Source organism: Achroia grisella, unplaced genomic scaffold, assembly GCF_030625045.1.
Source record: "Achroia grisella isolate CSIRO2021 unplaced genomic scaffold, CSIRO_AGI_Agris_v1 utg768, whole genome shotgun sequence".
In the NCBI taxonomy this organism is placed as follows: domain Eukaryota; kingdom Metazoa; phylum Arthropoda; class Insecta; order Lepidoptera; family Pyralidae; genus Achroia; species Achroia grisella.
This window is the reverse complement of record NW_026713015.1, coordinates 488,358-512,810: the sequence shown is the minus strand read 5'-3', so window position 1 is coordinate 512,810 and position 24,453 is coordinate 488,358. Positions and strand designations below refer to the sequence as shown.

At 34.4% G+C, this 24,453-nt stretch overlaps 1 protein-coding gene across 1 annotated transcript in view; it reads right to left on the bottom strand.

Moving 5' to 3' along the window:
• Positions 1-24,453, bottom strand: part of LOC131850404 (1-phosphatidylinositol 4,5-bisphosphate phosphodiesterase epsilon-1-like) — a 165,459-nt gene that overhangs the window by 89,202 nt on the left and 51,804 nt on the right. The window contains exon 4 of the mRNA XM_059200616.1: positions 16,702-16,847. Coding sequence (XP_059056599.1) covers positions 16,702-16,847 — 146 coding nt within the window. The remainder of the gene's footprint in view (positions 1-16,701; positions 16,848-24,453) is intronic.

The window sequence follows — 24,453 nt, the reverse complement described above, 5'->3', positions numbered from 1 at the left end:
AATTTTTTAAATATGTGACATTGAAAAATACATACAGTCTTAAGTTGTCACCCTTTTATTTTTTAATAGCAACATTTATTTATATGGCAAACGTTTGCTGTTTATAAAATGTTTAGCTAATGTGTATATAAAAGTTGTCTAGTATAAAAAAAATAACTCCCGTGACTAAGTTGTTTATGAAATGTAATCTTGCGTTAACTTGGCCATCTCCTTAGCTAACTTACAAGTTTAATAAGTTGCTAACTAAGTTGTGTAGGTACGTAAGTTCATAACTATTGTTCTTAGAGTTAGTTATATATTACTTTGAAAATTCATCGCAGATTCATGTAAATTTAACTCATTCGGTAGTATAATATTTTAACTACATTTCGTTATTTATTTACGTGCCGTTAAATAATTATGGTATATTCAAAATAGAAATAGAAATAGAAATAATCTTTATTCAAATAAACTTAATATAAGCACTTTTGAATAGTCAAGTTTTTTATTCTACCGCTCATTCGGAATGCTGATCACAAGAAGAACGAGCAAGAAACTTGTGTGTTGCTCCTTTAAATAAATATTGATTTACTTATATTTAATTAACAACAAGGATTAGGCATGCGACAATCAACATAGAAACCGCTACGCACTTAATCTCTGTTTAATCTGATAACATTGTCAGCGCTATGAAATTTAAGTTAGATATTTTCTACAAAAACATTATTATCATTTATAAATTCTTCAATTTTATAATAAGCTTTTTTACAAAGAAAATATTTTATGACACATTTGAATTTTTTTTTCTGGCAAATTGAGTACCGACTCTGGAGTTTGTTGTAAACCCTTACGCAATTTCCATAAAACGAATTACTGACTTTCGTCAAACGGCACTTAGGTAAAATTAGTTAGTTGACATTACGTAAGCTTTTATCAGTGTAATCACCTACTTTTTTAAATCTGTTAATATTTTTCCTGGCATACATAATATTTTCGTAGATGTATTGAGAAGCAAATGGCAATTTACCACATCGGTACATTGCTAACAATGGGGTTACTAGTCCACATTACTGACAGTGCCCTTTTTAATGACTGAGGTTACTTAAGGGCTGTATTTTTAATATATTTTAAGTTTAGTTCTAAGAGAAACTACGGTCGCTGAAGGTAAAGACATATATTTTTCAAATGTGACAAATAATAGAAAAGGAACAAAGTATCAAATATTTAAAATGTATTTATAAAGAAACCTCATTCTTCCAGCACCGTTCCATCAACGTACAACAAGACGTTGAGAGCGGCTCCACCCCTACACTATTGACATCCCAGCTGCTCGAACTAACCGTTTTGCATCATCTTTCCTTATGCGAGCAGCTAAGGTGTGGGGTCGGTATTTTGGGTATCGCTGATTTTGGGAATACGCATAAGTCAGAGCCTGTGTCTACTAGGAACTGGACCTTGGTTTTCCTGTCAGTGACGAAGAGGCGGCCGTTGCATACTAGGCAGTCATTTGCCGCCACTACTGGCTGCCTGTGCAGTTTTCCGACTTGTATGTGCAGGGAGTAGTACATATATATCCGAAGGTTCTATGATACCAGCATACATCGTTGGTTTGTGATTTAGATCGGGAATCTTGAATTAGTACGTCCACCATAGTAAGGTCTGCCTCTCGATCTGGAACGAGACTGATCTTGTTGCTTTAGTACTAAGGCTTGTACTTGGCTAGTTAACTCCTCTACTCGCTGGCACATGGTGTTGAACATATATATGCGATGGTAGGTGGTGCGATATCGTGTACATGATCAACCAAGTCGGCGGTGGCTTCAAGTGTGCTATCCTTTTGCAAAGCGACGATAGCCTGAAGGTTAGCGGGTAAGCGACTGGACCAGATAGTACGCAAAAGATCTTCACTTACTGCTTGTCCAGCGAGACTTTTCAGGTGACCAAGAATGTTAAGGCTTCCTGTCTCCGATCTTCGTGCATCAATAATTGCTTAATTCTACGCTCCTTTGACGTGGTAAGTCGTTTTATAAGTTCGAATTATAGTTTTTCGTACTTATCCGTAGGTGGCGGCGAAACAATTATATCTTTCACCTCGGCTGCGTACTGGTGATCGATTGACTGACCAAAATAAAATTTTGTGGTATCGGCTATAATGTTTGACAATGTGAATTGTCCTTCGATCTGAGCGAACCATACGGCTGGCTCTTCGGGCCAGAAAGGTGGTACTTTCACGCCAATTCGAAATGTGTCGGCTCCGGAATTGTTAGTATCGTTTGGTACATACCCGATTTGTTGTTCCATTATGTTGTATTTGTTCCGGTCGGTAGGTCACCAATGTGGGGTCGGTAGTAATTATAATGTAAATAAAATAGACCCTCAGCAAATGATAAAATGTATATTAAGGAAAATTATATATAATCAACATTGTCAGGCAGTAGCTGCCCTAACTACATCTGTCTTTTCGTCAATATGTCACAATATATAAGCTCACAGCACTGTGCTATCGATCAATGACGTTAAGCAGTGTGATATGGTCCTGATGGGTGACCGTACATTGTGTTCCTATCAAATCAAATCAAAATATCTTTATTCATGTAGGTCTATTACAGACTTATGATATGTCAAATCTACCGTCAGTTGGGAATGATTTCGAGATGAGAAGAACTGACAAGAAACTCAGCTTGTATTCTTTTCAATTAAATGTTGTACATGTTTACAATAATACAGATTCATTTAAATTCAAATTTGGGAGAATAGAGTGACCACCAGCATATGCTATTGCAGAAGCAAATAGTCTAATCAGTGTTCGTAACTTGAGAGAAATGTAAGAAGTTAATAATCTTTATGTATCTTTGATGCCACCTCGTAGTAGATGGTATATTTCTTACCCTGTAATTTCACGTAATATCACCCTACGATTTACAAAGCAACCTGTTTGCCGGCTGAAATAGATGAGGCAAGACAGATGTACGCACACGAATTTCTACACCTACCTCAGGTAGACTAGTTTTATCTAGTACTATCTTTTACCCGCAGCTTCGCTCGTATAACTTCATTACTGTAAGCTTGATGGTGCTGAAGTAGCAAAATGTTGATATTTTACTTTTTAATTTTTTTTATGAAAAATATTTGTTTTTTTAATAAATATCCTATATTTATTCGAATATCTGTACTGTATATGTGTACAAAATTGCAGGTTTAGTAGTTTTTGCGTGATAGAGTAATGAAAGAAACATCGTCACTTATACATTTATAATATTAACTAGCTACTCATCCCGGCTTCGCACAGGTGTACATGTATTATATATATAAACCTTCCTCTTGAATCACTCTATCTATTAAAAACAGCTTCAAAATCCGTTGCGTAGTTTTAAAGATTTAAGCGTACATAGGGACGGACAGACAGCGACAGCGACTGTTTTATACTATTTGAATCACTCTATCTATTAAAAACAGCTTCAAAATCCGTTGCGTAGTTTTAAAGATTTAAGCGTACATAGGGACGGACAGACAGCGACAGCGACAGCGACTGTTTTATACTATGTAGTGAAGTAAGATAAGAAAATATAAAAATTCAGTGTTCTGGCCTGATTCTGGAATAAGTCCACATTCATAATGTTAATAAGGAACATATACTGGAAGTATATATATTTATATATGACAGCCTCGGTGGTCTAGTGGTTTAGCACACCGCTTTACTATCCGATGGTCGTGGGTTCGATTCCTCGCACGGTACAAACATTTGTATTCATGAGTATAATTGTTTGTATCGGTCTTGGTGTTTTCTATGTATAATATGTATTTATTTACAAAAAAAAATGTATCTATGTATTTATATCAGTTGTCTAGTACCCATAACACAAGTTCTGCTTAGCTTGGAACTAGATGGCGCTGTGTCAATTGTCCTGGGACATTATTATTATTATTATTATTACATATATATATATATATATATATATATATAAACACCTCTTTGGGCACTTTGTTGATCACGCCACAACCTACACACTTATTCCACCTTTTGCAAATAACTTGACCTATCGCGTATATCTCTGGCGGTATGGCAACGTCGCATTCTATTTTGCGATGCGGCCATATATATTCGTCGATAGTACGATATACTCGACACTTTTTTTACTAATAATTCGTGACTGAATGTCTCCGAACCGCTAAATTTTTGGTATACACAAAAGACTTTTTGGCTCTGAATATATTCCAAAAATCAATTAATTATGTGTGATCACTTTATATACTCGTTTAAATTCATCCGAATATATATAGATACCGTAACGGTCTATCAATTATGAATTTATTAATTTACTAATGTAGATATTTTATATTCGCAATGCTCCATACATGCAAGCTCCAGCAACGGTGGAGGCAGGGTCCCCCCTCTGCACCGTAACATTGTCAGCGCACACAAACAAATTAGATATTTTTTGAATACACAAAACTTTTTCTGTATATATATTTCAAAAATCAGTTAATTGTGTTGATCACTTTATATACTGGTCCTTACTGCGATACTTATTTTAATCAATATATATAGAAACGGTCTATCAATTATGAATTTACTAATCTAGATATTTTATATTCGCAATGCTCCAACATGCAAGCTCCAGCAACGGTGGAGACAGGGGAGTTTGTTGCACCCCGCGCACATAAACAAATTTATTAAATTCATAAGATTATTTATATATTTCGACTTCGGTGGTCACACCGCTTTACATCCGATGGTAAAACTTCGATTCCTCGCACGATGCAAACATTTGTACTCATCGGTCATCGATTGTTTTCATCGGTCTGGGTGTTTTCTATGTATAGATAATATATATGTATTTACGAAAAAAAATCTTTGTATTTTATCAGTACCCATAACATAATCTTCAGCTAGCTTAACTTGGGTCTAGATGAAGCTGTGTGAATTGTCCTGAGATTACTATTATTACTATAATAAATCTTTTCAAATCAGCCGATGTTTATTTTTGCCATAATACGTGCTGTTACCATGTGATAATATTACGTACGTACTTATTAAACTATTAACTTATTATTAAATTGTTTGTAACGGTCTGTGTTTTTAATATAGATAATATATATGTATTTACGAAAAAAATATTTATATCAGTTCATAAGAGAAACTACGGTCTAGATGAAGCTGTATGAATTGTCCTGAGATTACTATTATTATTAATTGGTACACAGGTAAACTACTAACTAATATTGGTGTTGTTTGTTATGGTGAAAAAACTAGTAGGTATATATATAAGTTACACGTACAATTTCAAAGACTTATTTAAAACTACTGGCTATTCTATAAAACTTATTTGTATATGTAATGTATATAAAATATGATTAAAGGTTACCAGTGTATTTACACTTTTACTAAACAAACAGAGTTGTTTAATACTGAAAATATTGTGTGGAAGGCATCAATTACTTTCAGTATCATGTATAATCTCTTTTTCCTAATTATTATTATTATTAAGTTTAAAGTGGTTTAATTTTACGTAAGGGGTTTTTATACATTATTTCTAATTTACCATTTATTTTAAGTTTTTTAAACTATTCATCGAGATATATAATGAGTCCAAACACGATATTTCTGCTGTAAGTTTTCGAAGAGTATGTTATCATCTGATAATACTGGTGCCAGCATGATCAAGGTTAACAGATAACTAATTACTTTTATTTCGTCAAAATCTTTAGATTACGTATAATAAATTCATAATATCGCTCTTTCAAATCAAAACAAGTATTAGGTCTTCATGTACTAGTATATAAATTCATCAACACACAAGTAAATGATTTTTAAATATATTCAGAGCCAAAAAATCTTTGTGCATTTAAAAAAAATGCCGATACGGATTCACTATTGCAGGAAATTGTTGAAAAAATATATATCGACTATAAGTATCTACTACTATCGACGAATACATTTGGCAACAACGCATGGTCTCGGCCGGAACGGCAACATCGCATATTAGAATACAAAGATAGTGATAGAAAGAGAGAGACAGTGGATCAGCAATATCTACGGATCGTGGCTGGATCAACTATGTGCAAGTGTATATAAATATATATATATATATACATTTGTCTTTAATTCAAAGGAAATATAAATAATGAGAGATCACATTTAAAACAGTATAAATAGTTAATAATTTAATAATAAGTTAATAGTTTAATGTACGTAGTAATATTATATATTTCTAACAGCACGTATTATGGCAAAATAAACATCGGCTGATTTGAAAAGATTTATTATAGAATAATAGTATCTCAGGCAAGACACAGCTGTCTAGACCCAAGTTAAGCTAGCTGAAGATTATGTTATGGGTACTGATATAAATACAAAGATTTTTTCGTAAATACATATATATTATATACATAGAAAACACCCAGACCGTTACAAACAATCATACTCATGAATACATATGTTTGCATTACGAGATGCTTGATGCAGTGTGCTGAAGTAGCAAAACGTTGATATTTTACTTTTTAATTTTTTTTCAATATAGGTATCTCTAATATATTATACACTTGTTTTTTTGGTTTTTAATATATATCCTATATTTATTCGAATATCTCCAAAAAATGTGTCAAAATTGCAGGTTTAGTAGATTTTGCGTGAAAAACAGACAGACAGACAAAAATTGTAAAATATGTTATTTATACATTTATATTCATATGCAAGTAGTAAAAAACGGTTATTTCAATATTACAAACAACAGGCTTCAACATTCTCAAGTACCACAAAAAAGATGTTTTTATTAAAAACCTTCCTTTGAATCAACTTTATTTTTCTAAAATAAAAACAAGTTTCAAAATCAGTTACGTAAAAAATTTTAAAGATTTAAGTCCAGCCATTTCAGAGATTAGCGGAACAAACAGACCGACAGACGACAGACTAAAATTATAAAAATAGTATTTGAATGTACCTTATATATATTCATATTAAAAACATTCAAAATCAATAACATAATAGCAGTTAAACATTAAAGATATTAAGACGTACATAGGACTTCGTCCGGTGAAATTTTATTTTATTTTTCTAAAATAACAGTAGCGTAAGTTACTCCTTATTACATCAGCTACTTGCTAAAAAAAGTCCCGTTAAAATCGGTCCAGCTATTTCAGAGATTTAAGCGTAACAAACAGACAGGACAGACAGCGACAGCGATACTATGTATTGATATACCTAAAATAAATAAAATATCTGAGGTTTGGACAAAAATAAGAAAATAGCATTTTGAAAATACCTATTTTGCTTTTAAAAGTACTTTAACTGTTATGTTTTAAGTAACAATGTTTAATTATAATCTAGTGTTCTGGCTGGTTCTGGAATCCGCCATATTCGCTCAGTAACGTGTTACAAAAGAAAAGATTCACATTTATAATGTTAATAAAATTTATACTAGAAGTATATATAATATATTTATATATGACAGACGGTGGTTAGTTTTAGCACACCGCTACTATCCGATGGTCGTGGGTTCGAACGTTCCTCCCGCGGCAAACATTTGTATTCATGAGTTGGCCCGTTGTTTGTATCGGTCTGGGTGTTTTCTATGTATAATATGTATTTATTTACAAAATAAATGTATCCATTATTTATATCAGTTGTCTAGCTCAAAACACAAGCTCTGAGCAAACTCTTACATATGGTCATCTGGCTTAGATCAATTGTCAACAAGTGAAACATTATTATTATTATTATATATATATATATATATATATATATATATATATATATATATATATATATCTCCCCTTTTTACGGGGGTAATATATTCAAACACGCGGGCCTTCGCCAAGCATGGATGAGTTATGTGATGAAGATAGAAATTTTCTGACTATTCGGCATGTGTTTAGTATGACGGCTTTTGTAATAGGTCTATTGTAGAGGAGGGGATATGCAACGTGTCTAGGTGTTTGTTCAGACTTGTTTGTATAATTCCTGTGGATGACAAAACTATGGGTACTATGTGGATGGTGTGTGCTTTCCATTGTTTTTTTAATTCTATTGCTAGATATTATTATTATTCTTTTTTCCCTTTTTTTCTCTTCTTTTATGGATTTAAAAGAAGGTAATACTCACCTACACGGGCCTTAGCCAAGTGTGGGAGAGGTTGTGCTGGGTGAAGATATTGTTGAGGAGGATAAGAATTTTCGGGTTATGCGACAGGTATTTAATATTGTGGCTTTCTGTAGGAGATATGTTTTGGATGGATGAATGTTTAATGTTTGCAGACTATTTTGAAGTGTTTTGGGTACAATACCGGTAGAGGAAAGTACAATGGGTACAGTGTGTACAGTATCAGCTCGCCATTGTGTTCTTACCTCTATTGCAAGATCCTGATATTTTGAGACTTTATCTGAAATGGTAGATTGTATGTTGTGTGTGTTAGGTACAGCTATATCTATAAGATATACTGTGTTAGAGTTTTTGTCATGTAATGTGATATCTGGCCTATTGAAGTGTACTGTCTTGTCTGTGAGAATGGTCCTATCCCAGTATAGTTTACAATTGTGATTTTCTAGAACGGTTTCGGGTCTGTATTTATAGTAAGGCTGTTTATAATCAGTTTGTGCAATATTTTTGCAAGACCCGGTTATACGTTGAATAGTTTCAGTTGCACTGTTGCATTGTCTGCATGTGTCATTAGATTGATTAGGGTCTCGTATAATATGTTTTCTGTAATTACGGGTTGGTATTACTTCATCTTGTATTGCAAGCATGAAACCTTCAGTCTCAGGAAATAGTTCACCTCTCCTTAGCCATTCGTTCGATTTATGTTTGTCGACGTGAGGCTCACAAGCTTATTATTATTATTATTATTATTTATTTTATTTATTCAGTAATTACCAGCGTTAGTACTCAAGTTTCGTATGATATCATAATAGAGGTATACTCGGTTGCGGCGCGGAACAATCCACGAATTCTTTATTAATTTAATGAACCCGAGTACAGTCAGCACAATAATCTATACATATAAATAAAATTGGAGTGTCTGTTTGTAATATTGAAATAAGCGTTTTTTACTACATGCATATGAATATAAATACGGTACATACACCAAAAAGTCACTTTTATAAAAATTTTGTCTGTCTATCTGTCGGTCTGTTTGTTCCGGCTAATCTCTGAAATGGCTGGACCGATTTTGACGGTACTTTTTTTCGCTGGTAGCTGATGTAATAGGGAGTAACTTAGGATACTTTTATTTTAGAAAAATCTTTAATTTTAGACAAATAAAGTTAAATTCCACGCGGACGAAGTCGCGGGAATAGCTATTTAGATATAATAATAATAATTATTATTTTATTTATAACTAGCTATTTTTCTTAAAAAAGTACCGTCAAAATCGGTCCAGCCATTTCAGAGATTAGCCGGAACGAACAGACAGACAGACAGATGAAAATTGTAAAAAATGTTATTTTGGTGTATGTATCGTATTTACATACTTATGCATGTAGAAAGAAAGAAAGAAAGAAAAATATTTTATCAACAAACGAAAAAAAAAGAGCAAATTAAATGTACATATAATTAAACTTAAAACGGTGTAGTAAAAAACTTGTAGTAAAAAACGGTTATTTCAATATTACAAACAGACACTCAAATCTTATTTATATGTATGAATTACGACCGCGTTGGTCTATCGATGTAGCACACCGCTTTACTTCCGATGGTCGCGGGTTCGATTCCTCGCACGGCTCAAACATCTGTATTCCTGATTATGATTGTTTGTATCGCTCTGGGTATTTCCTATATATAATATATGTGTTCACGAAAAAAAATGTATCTATGTATTTGTATCAGTCGTCTAGTACCCATAACACAAGCTTTAGCTAGCTTAACTTGTGACTAGATGGCGCTGTGTGAATTGTCTCACGCTCTCTCAGGAATAAAATATATCTGCATTAAATTTATTTGCCAACTGTACGCGGTAACTATGGCGACTGGGATCCTATCTAAATATTAATTAAATAATACCCTCATAATGCCAAATCCCTTGGAATCCCTCTTTTCATTATGCTATTGCACTCTGTTGTCTGTGGTTGTATGAAACAGACTGTAATTCACTGCTTGTGGCCTAACTTTTGATGGAGATTCATTATTCAGATTATCAAACACAAACATATCATTACGACTATAACCAGTTATGGGACAGACAGAGACGTACTCCATTGTCGACGGTAAATTTGTGCTGGATGGTAGTTTGTATTCACACGTTTGGACTTATAAATGTGAACTTACAAGGACTATTTAAAAGAGCAACACACAAGTTTCTTGCTCGTTCTTTTTCTGATGAGACAGCTTTCCGAATGAGCGGTAGATAAAAAAAAATTATTATGACTATTCAAAAGTGATTAAATTAAGTTTATTTGAATAAATGATTTGACTGTAATTCACTGTTTGTGGCCTAACTTTTGATGGAGCATCATTATTCAGATTATCAAACACAAACATATCATTACGACTATAACCAGTGATGGGGCAGACAGAGATGTACTCCATTTTCGACGGTAATAAATATATCATCATTACATAGTATAAAACAAAGTCGCTGTCGCTGTCTGTCCGTATGTATGCTTAAATCTTTACACAAGGCAACGGACTATGAAGCGGTTTGTTAATAGATAGAGTGATTCTAGAGGAAGGTATATATATATATATATATATATATATATATATATATATAATGCCCAATTTACACTCAGCCCGAATGGGCAGGGAAGTGAGCAGCGCGAGAGTGTAAACACGAGTGGAAACACTTCCCATGCCATTTAAAAGCTGCCACACACGCTTGCCCGGCGCTTTTTCGATTGTCGGTTTTTCGTGCGCGAGTCAAAAAACTGGCAGCGCGAAAGTGGCAAATTAAGTTTATTTGAATTTTTTCATTCATTCCCTCTCGCTCAGTTGTCGCCCGGCAATATTTCCGGCAGCGCGAGTGGCAGGGGAAGCGGCTGAATGTAAACGTAGCATAATACATGTACACCCGAACGAATCCGGGGCGAGTAGCTAGTATTCTTATAATTTAAACAGCTGTTTTACAAGGATTATTCATTTTTTATTAATCATTATTTATTTGTGAACTGCCAACCCTACGCTAATGTATAGGGCTGTCACCACTGGATCAGAGACGCGCAAATTATGACGGATTGTTTGAGACGGGTCGACGTGGGACGAAAGCCGATTTTTCGGAACGTACAAATGTTGGCGACGGCCGACATAGATTAACTTGATACTACCGAGTAGCCGCCACTTTGTCAATTATCATAATAATTTTTTCGCCGGCTGAATGTTGTCGAGCCCTGAATAAGGGCTTGTACACAATGGATCTGAATGAATGAATGAATGAATGAATGAAACTCTTTATTGTCCCTCTCACAGAAAGCCCTGAATAAAGGCTTGTACACAATGGATCTGAATGAATGAATAAATGAATGAAACTCTTTATTGTTCCTCTCACAGAAAATACAGTTACATACATAATCTATACTGATATTATAAAGCTGAAGAGTTTGTTTGTTTGAATGCGCTATTCTCAGGAACTGGAACTGGTTCGAATTGAAAAATTCTTTTTGTGTTGGATAGTCCATTTCTCGAGGAAGGCTTCAAGCTATATAACATTACGCTATGACCAATAGAAGCGAAGCATCAGTGAAAAATGTTTCAGAAACAGGGAAAATAATTAATACTTACTTCGCAATAGAATGCGAAGTCGCGGCCATAGCTAGCTATGTATGAAATTATAAAAAAACACAATAAGTTCATAAGCGTCTAATATGTCCTACCTGAATAAATGATTTTTGAATTTGATTATGATAAAAAAACACACATATTATAACAAGAATAGTGTTCGCGCGTCTTCTAAATCCATAAAAAAAAAAAGAAAATAATAATAATAATCTATACTGATAATAAAGCTGCCACACTGCTTTTTTTGTTTGAATGCGCTTTCCCCGGCACAATATGGACAATTCATTATTCGCCGCCATCTAACAAGTGAAACAACCACCGCATGCATCAATTTTAATTAATCAAGGAGCTCCTTAAATATTATAACAAACTGTATTTGTGTCGCGAGTGTGGTGTATTGTAACTGAAAACTTCAAGTGCTTCAAGTCGCCGACGCAGATCATCAATATTATAATTTGTGCAATTTGGGTGAGTTCCTTAATTCCCTTTTCCTACGATCAATGCAGTGTGGCTAAAAAATACATCAAATAGCCATGGCAAAAAAAGCATTTAACAACAAAAAATACCTTTTACGCGCTAAAATATCAAAGACCTCACGGAAACGATTTATTAAAACCTATATCTGGAGTATAGCCTTGTATGCGTGTGAGACGTGGACATTAAATCAAAAGGAAAGAGACAAACTGGAGGCTTCTGAAATGTGGTGTTGGAGGAGGATGGAAAGAATTAGCTGGAAGGATAAAGTAAGAAACGAAGAAGTACTACACAGGGTAAAAGAAAAAGACAAATATTGAACACCATAGAAAATAGACGAGGAAAAATGTTAGGGCACTTGATACGGCACGATGATTTCATGAAAATTATTATTGAGGGGAAAATAGAAGGAAAGAGGGGAGGGAAGACAAAGGAATAGCTACATCAAACAAACTGAGGACAAAATGGGAGTCGTGTCGTATCAAGAATTAAAGAGGATGATGGAAGATCGCGGAAAGTGGCAAGAGCTCCACCGACAAGAGCGTAGCTCTTAAATTTTGAATGAATGAAAATAATAAACTAAGCTCGGATATGATAGCTAGATCGGTAGTTCCTGGATGCACCCGGTTGGACGGGAAAAATCATTATTTAAATTATTAACCGGGTCTTAACACGAATAATTTTATGGCAAATAAATTTACCTTACCAGCGAGAGCGATCTGTCAGCTCGTGACCACGGTTATTGCAACCTAGTCGAAACATCGAGAGAGGTAAATACCTTTATTTGCCATAAAATGATTCGTGTTAAGACCCGGTTAATAATTTAAATAATGTATATTAAACGGGAAAAATCTTTCTCACAAGCCACTCTAATAATCTCCCACTATGAGAGCATTGCATCTATTAAAATCATTTTTAGGTAAGGTCCAAGATGCTAACGTATACACAGAACCCTTGCCTTCCATAATATGTAAGTTTTTGTAGTTTTAACATATAAACGTGTTTGCAATTAGCTGTAAGTTTAGATGTGTATGTGTGTGTGTTAATTAAATAAATAAATAAAATAATATCGGCACAATTAGAGATGTGCCAACTCGTAATAAACATGACTCGAGTTAACTCGAGTTGACTCGAGTCACCTAGAATAAAAAAAATAAAAAATATATCGAACAATTCTAATGTTTTTGGGCGCAACTAGCCTTGAAAGCTTCACTGAACTATAGGGTACGAGTAGAAATGGCACTTTAAAGCCGCGGAAGGACTTATAGAACGCATATAATCATTTTAATGATAACATAATAGGACGAATGTGCGAAAAAAAATGATAACAACCTCAAATCAATACTGAAATATTTGTGACGAGTGAAAATTCTAAGATATGAAATGATCGGAAAATTTCATGTCATTGTTAGTTCGATCACAGAATCATGCTCTCGCTCTTTCACTTGATTCATTCATTTACCAGTTGAATACTTCCAACTCGAGTTGGCAGAATTCAACTCGATTTAACTCGAATTATGCGCAACTCGAGTTAACACATCTCTAGGCACAATTACCAGCTCAAAGCAAAATAGCTCTATATCCAGGACAATTCTCACAGCGCCATCTAGTTCCAAGCTAAGCAGATTTTCTATCATGGGTACTAGATAACTTTTGTAACATACATAATATATATAGAAAACACCCAGACCGATACAAACATTCATACACATGAATACAAATGCTTTGCACCGTGCGAGGAGTCGAACCCGAGACCATCGGAAGTAAAGCAGTGTGCTAAACCGCTAGACAGCCGATGCTGTAAATTTTTTTTAATAGAATAGAACAGAAAATCGTTTTTTCAAATAAACTTAATTTAAAAACTTTTGAATAGTAACACATAGTTATTTTTTTAATCTACCGCTCATTTGGAAACTGTATCATCACAAGAAGAATGAGCATGAAACTTGCGTGTTTCTCTTTTAATAATTTTATTGTTACTTTACATTTTTAATTTGAAATGTGTGAATACAAACTACATACAAAAGCTTTCTCATTAATCAATGCTTTATTTAAATACTTAATGCTTTTTAAAATTATTTAATGCTGAATGAAATTTTTTAATGCCTTCTTTAATTAATTATTGCTTTCGTATAATTTGCATGCCTGTCGTAAATATTGCTTATCAATAAATCGTTTACGTACCAACTTACCACTGTACCAATTTTCGCAAATAAATATTTTCATTTCTCTTCATTTCCGTCTTCCGGTTGATTTAATGCAGACCCAGCAAGTAGTTTCCGCCGGCCTACAGACTCCAAAACAGCTGAAGGCCGAAAGAAACCCCTGCTGAGTGTACACATTCTTCTCTCTTCTCTCTTCTGAACTTCTTTTATATTCTTCTGTATCTATATTGTTCTTCTTTACTAAATTATTTACCACTATTTGACGCAACAGACGTATTGTCTTGTCTTAACTATACATATATAATTTCCAATGGTATACGTAATAGAACATTAAAATGTCCGCGGAATTTTGTTCAGTGTTTCTTACATAAGAACCTTCTAATAACAAACACAACAAAAAGAATTAGCAAAATCGGTTCAGCCATTCATGCGTGATGCCGTGACCGAGGGAAATAGAGATTCATTTTTATTTACATATACATATACATATAAAAAATTATGCTTCTGCTTCGTAACTACGTTTGCAACAGCAATCCACTGTCCGTAGTTCTCATGTGCCAAAAAATGCACCACCACTAGGATGCCTGCCGAATCCGGCTCGAAGGACCACAATGAATAATCTTATCCACGGATCCTCAAGAGTGTACTTTGACCAGGGTAGTTAAATAAATTAAACTACGGAAATCTTTCCACAGTGGTTGTTATGTTATGTAATTAATAATTATTAAAAGACTATATATGTTCCAAAAAAAATCTAAATAGCGCGATGTAGAAAAAAGTATAAAACTAAACAACGCCATCTAGTGGCTCACTTAGGAACTAAAACAAACATGTAATCTCGTTCGATTGTACATATATATTAATGAATGCAGATTCGATTCCTCGCACAGAGCAAACATTTTTTTTCGTGTCTATAATTGTTTGTATTGGTGTAAATGTGAACTTACAAGGATTATTTAAAAGAGCAACACACAAGTTTCTTGTTCGTTCTTCTTGTGATGAGACAGCTTTCCGAATGAGCGGTAGATAAAAAAAAATTGTTATGACTATTCAAAAGTTTTTTGGGTATCTGTATGTAATATTATCTTATCTGTTTGATGGTAATCGGTCACCGCAGTCTATAGACGAGTATAATTAGTAAATCACGAGATCTTACGTTTTATTTTTATTGAGTTCCCGATATTCAGTCTACCCGTTTGAAACCCGGTTGAAACATTGCCGAAATATCGGGAACTCAATTCAAATTCAAAATATCTTTATTCATGTAGGTCTATTACAGACTCTTATGATATGTCTTTTGAATTTTTGTATCTATGAATTTCTCGGCTTGTTTATTAAAGTTCAAATTTACTTTTAAGTATTATTACTTATTCAGCCAATTTTTTTAAATTTTCTCTCCGAAAAATCCTTGTACTTCAAGGAATGTTATAAAAAAAGAATTCACGAAATCGGTTCAGCCGTTCTTGAGAATTGGGCGAGGAATTGAATCCATGACCAGGGAAGTCAATTCAATATAAATAAATATCTTTATTCATGTAGGTCTATTACAGACTCTTATGATATGTCAAATCTACCGTCAGTTCGGAATGATTTCGAGATGAGAAGAACTGACAAGAAACTCAGCTCGTATTCTTTTCATATATTGTTTCATTAGATTATTATTTACTAGCTGCGTCCTTGACTTCGTCTCTGTAAAATAACGATACTTCCATATAATCTTTCATCGCCCCTTTCAACCCCTTACAACCCTTTTTCGTATTAAGTAGTTATGTCCTTTGTCAGCAACTAGACTCTCAGTTTACCAAATTAAATTTTTTTTTATAACATAGGGGACAAACGAGCATGCGGTTCACCTGATGGTAAGTGATTACCGCCGCCCATGAGCACCCGCAACACCAGGGAATTTGCAAGTACGTTGTCGGCCTTTTAAAAAGGAATAAGCTCTTTTCTTGAAGGTTTCAATATCGTATCAGTTCGGAAATACCATTGCTGGAAGGTGATTCCACAATGTGGTTGTGCGAGGCAAAAAGTTTCTAGAAAACCGCACTGTGGAAGACCGCCATTCATCCAGATGATCAGGATGGTATTTCAGTTTCTGGCGGGTGGTACGGTGGTGAAACTCAGCAGCTGGTATTAATCCGAACAATTCCTCAGAACTCCCCGTGATATATGCGGTAGAAAATACACAAAGATGTAATATCACGCCGCAAAGCCAATGGGTCGAGTCTGTCACATAGACCTTGATTACCAATGATTCTGGCTGGTCGGTTCTGAATGAATAATTTAAATCGGTTCAGTGGTTGCGGCGTGAAAGCGAGACAAACAGACAGACAGAGTTACTTTCGCATCTGTAATATTAGTAAGGATGTATGGACTCACTTGAGGCCGGCCACGATCTCCATAGCGCCGTTGAAGTTGCCAATGTTCCAACAGGTGAGTGCTATACGAAGGATGCAGGCGAGAGCCGCCTTCCGATCCTCGGAGGAAGTCTGCGAGAGCACCAGCTCTGTCACCCACGCAGACACCTGAAACAAATAAATAATCATAAAAAACCTTGGACAATTAGCACAGCGCTATCAAGCCCCAAGTTAAGCTAGCTAAAGCTTATGTTATAGGTACTCGATAACTGATACAAATACATAGATATTTTTATTTTCGTAAATACATACATATTATACATAGAAAACACCCAGACCGATACAAACAATCATACTCGTGAATACAAATGTTTGTGCCGTGCGAGGAATCAAACCCGCGACCATTGGACGTAAAGCGGTGTGCTAGACCGTTAGACTACCGTGGTCGTCGAATATATTATATGGTAAGGGTATTATCGATGATGCCTTTACTGGATCAATCAGACTTCAATATAAAGTACACAAAACCTTGTCTTATAATAGTCAGATTCGAACTCCTGACATATTGGTGAGTGTCGGTTTAAGAAACCACTAGCTCACGACGCTGTCAAATAAGTTTTAATAAAAAAGAATAACAATCTCAGATTTGAATTTAATTAACTTAATTTGAATAAACAATATTTCTATTTTATTGGATTCTTTTTTTAAAAACCTTTACCATAGAGCAATTAACGTAAAGTCGAAGTTTTATTTTTATATATAAATATAAAAATAAAACTAAAACATTCACTATGTTATATATATTCAAAATTTAATATAAAAAATATTTTATTAATGTAATAAACGCGAAAGTTTGTGAGTATGGATGGATGTTTGTTACTCTTTCACGCAAAAACTACTGAATCAATTTTGACAGCCTCGGTGGTCCAGTGGTTTAGCACACCGCTTTACTATCCGATGGTCGTGGGTTCGATTCCACGCAAGGTACAAACATTTGTAATTATTTCGCATTTATAATATAAGGTAAATAAAATACCTTTAGTAAATTATATTAATATGTATAAATAATATTTTTAATCCATTAAAAAAAACCCTGGACAGTTAATTAATTTAATTTGAATAAACAATCTTTTTATTCTATTCTTAAAAAAACCTTTATGATATGTAATTAAATTAAGTTGAATAAACAATATTTTTATTCCATTTTTAAATAACCTTTATGATATATAATTAAATAAATTTAAACAAATAATATTTTTATTCCATTTTTAAAAAACCTTTTATGATCTGTATTTAAATTAATTTGAATAAACAATATTTTTATTCCATTTTTAAAAATAACCTTGACGATAATGAAATTGATTTGGATAAAGAATAATTTACTATAATTTTAAAAACCTTGAAAATGTTGTTGCCTGGCTGAAATTTGATCTACGGACCATAGACACGAATTCTCGGAGCTGTCACTGCTTGAGGGCTGTTTATTTAGTAACATTATAATAATGAACTGTACATAAAGGTATATATATAGAGTTCATATTTGTATTATCTTTGTGTCGGTTCTATATACACAAGTTCTGAGAACAATGTAATTTGTTTACAACTTTGAACCGCTACCTTTTCGTTTTAATGAACGTGACTACATTCTCTACAGGGTTTTGTTTTTCATGAAATCTGTGTGAAAGTTTAGCGACGCATCTCAGAAACGGCATATTATTATAGCTAATAACGGCATGTATTTAGTATAGCTGTACTCGTGACTTGGGCCGCGTGGATTTTATATTATTTTTCTAAAATAAAAGTAGCCTAAGTTACTCCTTATACATTAGCTTCCTGCCAATAAAAGTCTAGTCAAAACCCGTCTAGCCGTTTCAGAGATTAGTCGGAACAAACATACAGATAGACAGACAGACAGACAGACAGACAAAAATTGTAAAAAAACCTAATTTTGATGTATGTACCCTATTTATATTCATACATGTAGTAAAAAATGGTTATTTCAATATTACTAACAGACACTCCAATTTCATTTATATAGGGCACCGCTAGGGGTACTAACATCGGCTCAGGCCGTCGTAATTGCGATCCCCTTTGAATTGGACGGGGGATGAATCGGAGAGGGCGCCATCTAGTCTCAGAAACGGTTTTTTATTAAAAAAGAAAACAAGCGAACGTTCAACATGACGGTAAGTGGTAACTGTCGACTATATAAACAGCATAAATAAATAACCCTGAACAATTAACACAGCGCCATCTAGTCTCACGGTGAGCAAATCTTGCGTTATGGTTACTAGACAACTGATATAAGTCCTTAGATTTTCTTTTGTAAATGCATACATAATATATATAGAATACGCCCAGACAGATACAAACAATCATACCCATGAATACAAATTTCCACCGAGGAACCGAACTCGCGACCATGAGGAGTAAAGCGGTGTTCCAAACCGCTAGACCACCGAGGTTGTCAAGACATGAGCAGCATTACGGATCACCTTATCATGTGACACGTCTCACGCCTTGCTATTCTGGAGAATGTCCCTAGCTTAAGTTTTTAAGTAACCCGCCATAAGTGACTTATAATCCAGATATCCAGGGTTGTTGCTGGGACAAAGGGTCCTCGAGGCCCCAAATTTCACCCCTGAACTCTAGTGCGAGTGACCAGTGTAATGAAACTTTTGTTATTAAATTTTTAACCGGTCAGGTAGAAGATATTGTGATTCGAATTTTATATTTAGAAAGGTAGTGTATTCAGTGCCTTTTATTGTTTATAAATTTTGCTATTGACCTATTAAGAGTCTTTTACTTTTACCAATCTAAATATATATAACTCAAAGGTGACTGACTGACATAGTGATCTATCAACGCACAGCCCAAACCACTGGACGGATCGGGCTGTAATTTGGCATGCAGGTAGGTGTTATGACGTAGGCATCTGCTAAGAAGGATTTTGATTAATTCTGCCCCCAAGGGGATAAAATAGGGGATGAAAGTTTGTATGACACTTTGTCAATTTTAAACCGATCAGGCTGAGACTTTGCATGCACAAAGCTACTATGACGTAGACATCCTCTAAGAAAGGATTTTGATAAATTCCACCCCTAAGGGGATAAATTAACGCGAGCGAAGTCGCGGGCAAAAGCTAGTTATATACATATTTTACTTCTGTATTTCACTATATATAAACTGCGGTTTAAACCACAACACCGTGTCTATCTGACAGTCCATTATACCCTGTTAGTTACCTGATATATGAGGCAGAGTTTCCCACTTAGACAACTATATAACAAATCTACCTAGGTAAAATTATGTACGGAGATTTGTGCTTACAAACAGTCTCTTAAGCGAATTGTCCAGAAAAGTGAATTGTCCTGAAATTATTATGAATATTAATAATAATTTCAGGACAATTCACACAGCGCCATCTAGACCCAAGTTAAGCTAAAGCTTGTGTTATGGGTACTAGACAACTGATACAAATACATAGATATATATTTTTTTCGGAAATACATACATATTATACATATAAAAAACCCTTACTATTAGCATTATAATATTAATAATAATAAAGAATAATAATAATAATCTCAGGACAATTCACACAGCGCCATCTAGACCCAAGTTAAGCTAGCTAAAGCTTGTGTTATGAGTACTAGATAACTGATACAAGTACATAGATATTTTTTTTCGTAAATACATACTTATTATACATAGAAAACACCCAGACCGATACAAACAATCATACTCATGAATACAAATGTTTGTGCCGTGCGAGGAATCGAACCCGCGACCATCGGACGTAAAGCGGTATGCTAGACCGCTAAACCACCGAGGTCGTCAATATAATATTTATTTATTACAGGCTTTCTGCCCATTTTGTTATGTAGCAAGTAGTTAGTAACTACAAACTAAAATTACACAGAGAAAAATAAATATATAAATAATAGCAAAACATAAAAATAAAATATTAAAGTTAATATTATAGTAATTCAAATATTAAAGTATGATATGATACATATTTTGGTAGTACTTTAATCTAAGATACGCTTTTGTATACAATATTTACTGGCCGCCATTGTCCGGTCGTTTCGCTCCAATTCGCTCTCCATAGACAAGAATTTTTCATCTTGTTATTTTTTTAGTCGGCTCGAACCTGCGGCGTGGGCGGTCGACAAAGGAATTCACACATACAGCCTCCGTAAGATTGCAAGAAAAACTTGTAAGAATTTTTCATAGCCGTATTTTATGTTGCTTAATATCTTTAGTTACTTATTTAGAAACGAGAATTTCTCGATGAATTCGGATTAATTATAAAATTATAATTTATTGTGGTATCTTTTGTAAAAAGAAAAGTCTGAATGGGTACCTCAGTCTCACTTTATTTTAACCAAGCAGTTTGAGTTATTGAGTTTGTGTTGGAGAGTTTTTTCGGACTATTCTAATGCTGTTGGCCGCAGCTGGCCTTTACAGCTTCACCGGACGATAGGGGACGAGTGCAGATGGCACTCCATACCAAAGGAAGGACTTATGGAGCGGCTGAAGGACAACTCCCGCCTGACGGATACGATTTCAGTCTGAGGGCACCGCTTGAGGTTCGAACCTCAGGCCGTCGCAATTTCGATTCCCGTTTGAATTGGATGGATCAATCGGAGGGTTGAGAGAAAGCACTATTCTAGTCGCAGTAACACGTTTTTCTCTTACATTCATCCCTGTACGCAGTTATCTCGTTATTTACCCCCTTTCTTATCATATCATTTCACACAGTCCATCCATCTCTTTTTTGGTTTTCCTCTGCTCTTATAACCATCCACATTCATATGTAACACCTTCCTTAAAATATTATCTTCATTCCTACGCATTACATGCCCATACCACGACAGACGATTACTCTTCAACCTCTCCGACACTCGCACCACTTTCATACTTAAAAACAAAATAAGTCGCGAGTTCAACTAGTATGTCAACAGATTTATTAACATTCATAGACTAGATAAGATTGTATGGTCTATGAATGTGAATATTGTCTATGAATACATATGTGTAGTCGGCATAAAATCGCTTACAGCATGCAAATTATTTGCATATAATATTACATACAGACACGAAACAGTATTGTCAAATTCAAATTCAAAATTCAAAACATCTTTATTCATGTAGGTCTATTACAGACTCTTATGATATGTCAAATCTACCGTCAGTTCGGAATGATTTCGATATGAGAAGAACTGACAAGAAACTCAGCTCGTATTCTTTTCAAATAAATGTTATATATGTTTACAATAATACAGATTAATTTATATTCAAATTTGGGAGAATAGAGTGACCACCAGCATATGCTATTGCAGAAGCAAATAGTCTAATCAGTATTCGTAACTTGAGAGAAATGTAAGAAGTTAATAAACTTTGTGTATCTTTGATGCCACCTCGTAATAGATGGTATATCTCTTACCCTGTAATTTCACGTAATATCACCCTACGATTTACAAAGCAACCTGTTTGCCGGCTGAAATAGGTGATTGCCTCGCCTATTTCAGCCGGCAGACAGACGTACGCCCACGAATTTCTACACCTACCCCAGGTAGACTAGTTTTATCTAGTACTATCTTTCACCAGCATATGCTAATGTAAAAGCAAAAAGTCTAATCAGTGTTCGTAACCTGAACAGACCAGTCCCCACAAGCAGCACCCGTTTACGAGTACGACGGAAAAACCTAGGCTGCCAGTTCCTTAGCTAGAATAGGTTAACTTCATTTTTTTATAAATAAGTGGGTCAGTAAACAATGGATAAGTTTTCTAGAAACCCGAACCAATAAGTTCGGAAGGGTAGGGGAGCGTGGGACGCTGCCAGGGTTGCCAGGCTTCAAACTTTTAGCGTAAACTAAACACAAGTACTTGTGTTTTTTTTAGAATAGAATAGAAAGTAAGTTATTCAAATAAACTTACATTGAAGCACTTTTGAATAGTCATCACATTTTTTTCAATCTGTTTTAGAGCTAATTACTAGTTTGTATTCACACGTTTCGAACTTACAAGGATTATTTAAAAGAGCAACACGCAAGTTTCTTGCTCGTTTTTCTTGTGATGAGACAGCTTTCCGAATGAGCGGTAGATTAAAAAAAACATTGTTATGACTATTCAAAAGTGTTTAAATTAAGTTTATTTGAATAAATGATAAAAATACATTCTACCGCTCATTCGGAAAGCTGTCTCATCACAAGAAGAACGAGAAAGAAACTTGCGTGTTGCCCTTTTATATAATTTTATTGTTACTTTATATTTTTAAGTTTATATGTGTGAATACAAACTACCAACTAGCTCTAATTTATTAGAGTCAGATATTAAATCTATACATATAAATACAATTGGATTGTTTGTTTGTAATATTGAAATAACCGTTTTTTACTACATGCATATGAATATAAATACGGTACATACACCAAAATAACATTTTTTAGAACTTTTGTCTGTCTGTCTCTTTGTTCCGGCTAATCTCTGAAATGGCTGGACCGATTTTGACGAGACTTTTATTGGCTGATAGCTGGTGTAATAAGGAGTAACATAGCCTACTTTCAATTTAGAAAAATAAAGTTAAATTCCACGCAGACGAAGTCGCGGTAACAGCTAGTATAATATAATAATAATATATAATAATATTGCCATCCACTCTCTTTCCTCGGCTCGGCACGGCTTTGCTCAATAAATATGATTTAACAGATATTTAGAATTTATTTAAGGGTAACATATTAAATTGGTGACCCTGGTAGCTGTTTGTTTTTGTTCTAAAACTATCTGGGGGCTTAGTTGAAGCATCGGCTACTAGGTTTTGCGGTGTTCCTGAGTGTTACTTGACTCTTATTAAATAGCGGCAAGCTGTGTAATTGACGGGTGAGACATGGCAGTAAATACGGGAGGTACTTCTTGAATTGCGAAAGGTAATTGTACCTCAAATGCTAACAATATATAATCTATACATATAAATAAAATTGGAGTGTCTGTTTGTAATATTGAAATAACCGTTTTTTACTACATGCATATGAATATAAATACGGTACACACCAAAATAACATTTTTTACAATTTTTGTCTGTCTGTCTGTCTGTCTGTTTGTTCCGGCTAAACTCTGAAGCAGCTGGACCGATTTGACGGGACTTTTTTTGGCAGGTAGCTGATGAAGGAGTAACTTAGGCTACTTTTATTTTAGAAAGAAAGAAAAATTAAGTTTAATTCCATGCGGACGAAGTCGCGGTAATGGCTAGTATAATATAATAATAATATACATCAGAACAATTAACACAGCGCCATCTAGTCCCAAGCTAAGCAGAGCTTGTGTTATGGGTACTAGACAACTGATATAAATACTTACATTTTTTTAAATAAATACATATTATACATAGAAGATACCCAGACCTATACAAACAATTATATTCATAAATACAAATGTTTGTACCGTGCGAGGAATCGAACCTGCGACCATCGGATAGTAAAGCGGTATGCTAAACCACTAGACTACCGAGGCTGTAATTGAATTAATGTAATTCTTGGGCTCCCAAAAATGTAAGTCTGCTGTGACTAGAGTTGCCAGTTTTTTTCAGCCTATAAGGGGCAAATACTTAAGTAAGCAAAAAAATACGGGAATTTGGTTTCTTATTCGGGACAAATTATCAAAAGACAAATTGTCTAGTGTAGGTCGATCGAGTTAATAATAAAAAACGGAGCACGATTCGAATACGGGACTAAGTCAGTCCCACCGGGACATTTTTTTTTTATATTAATAA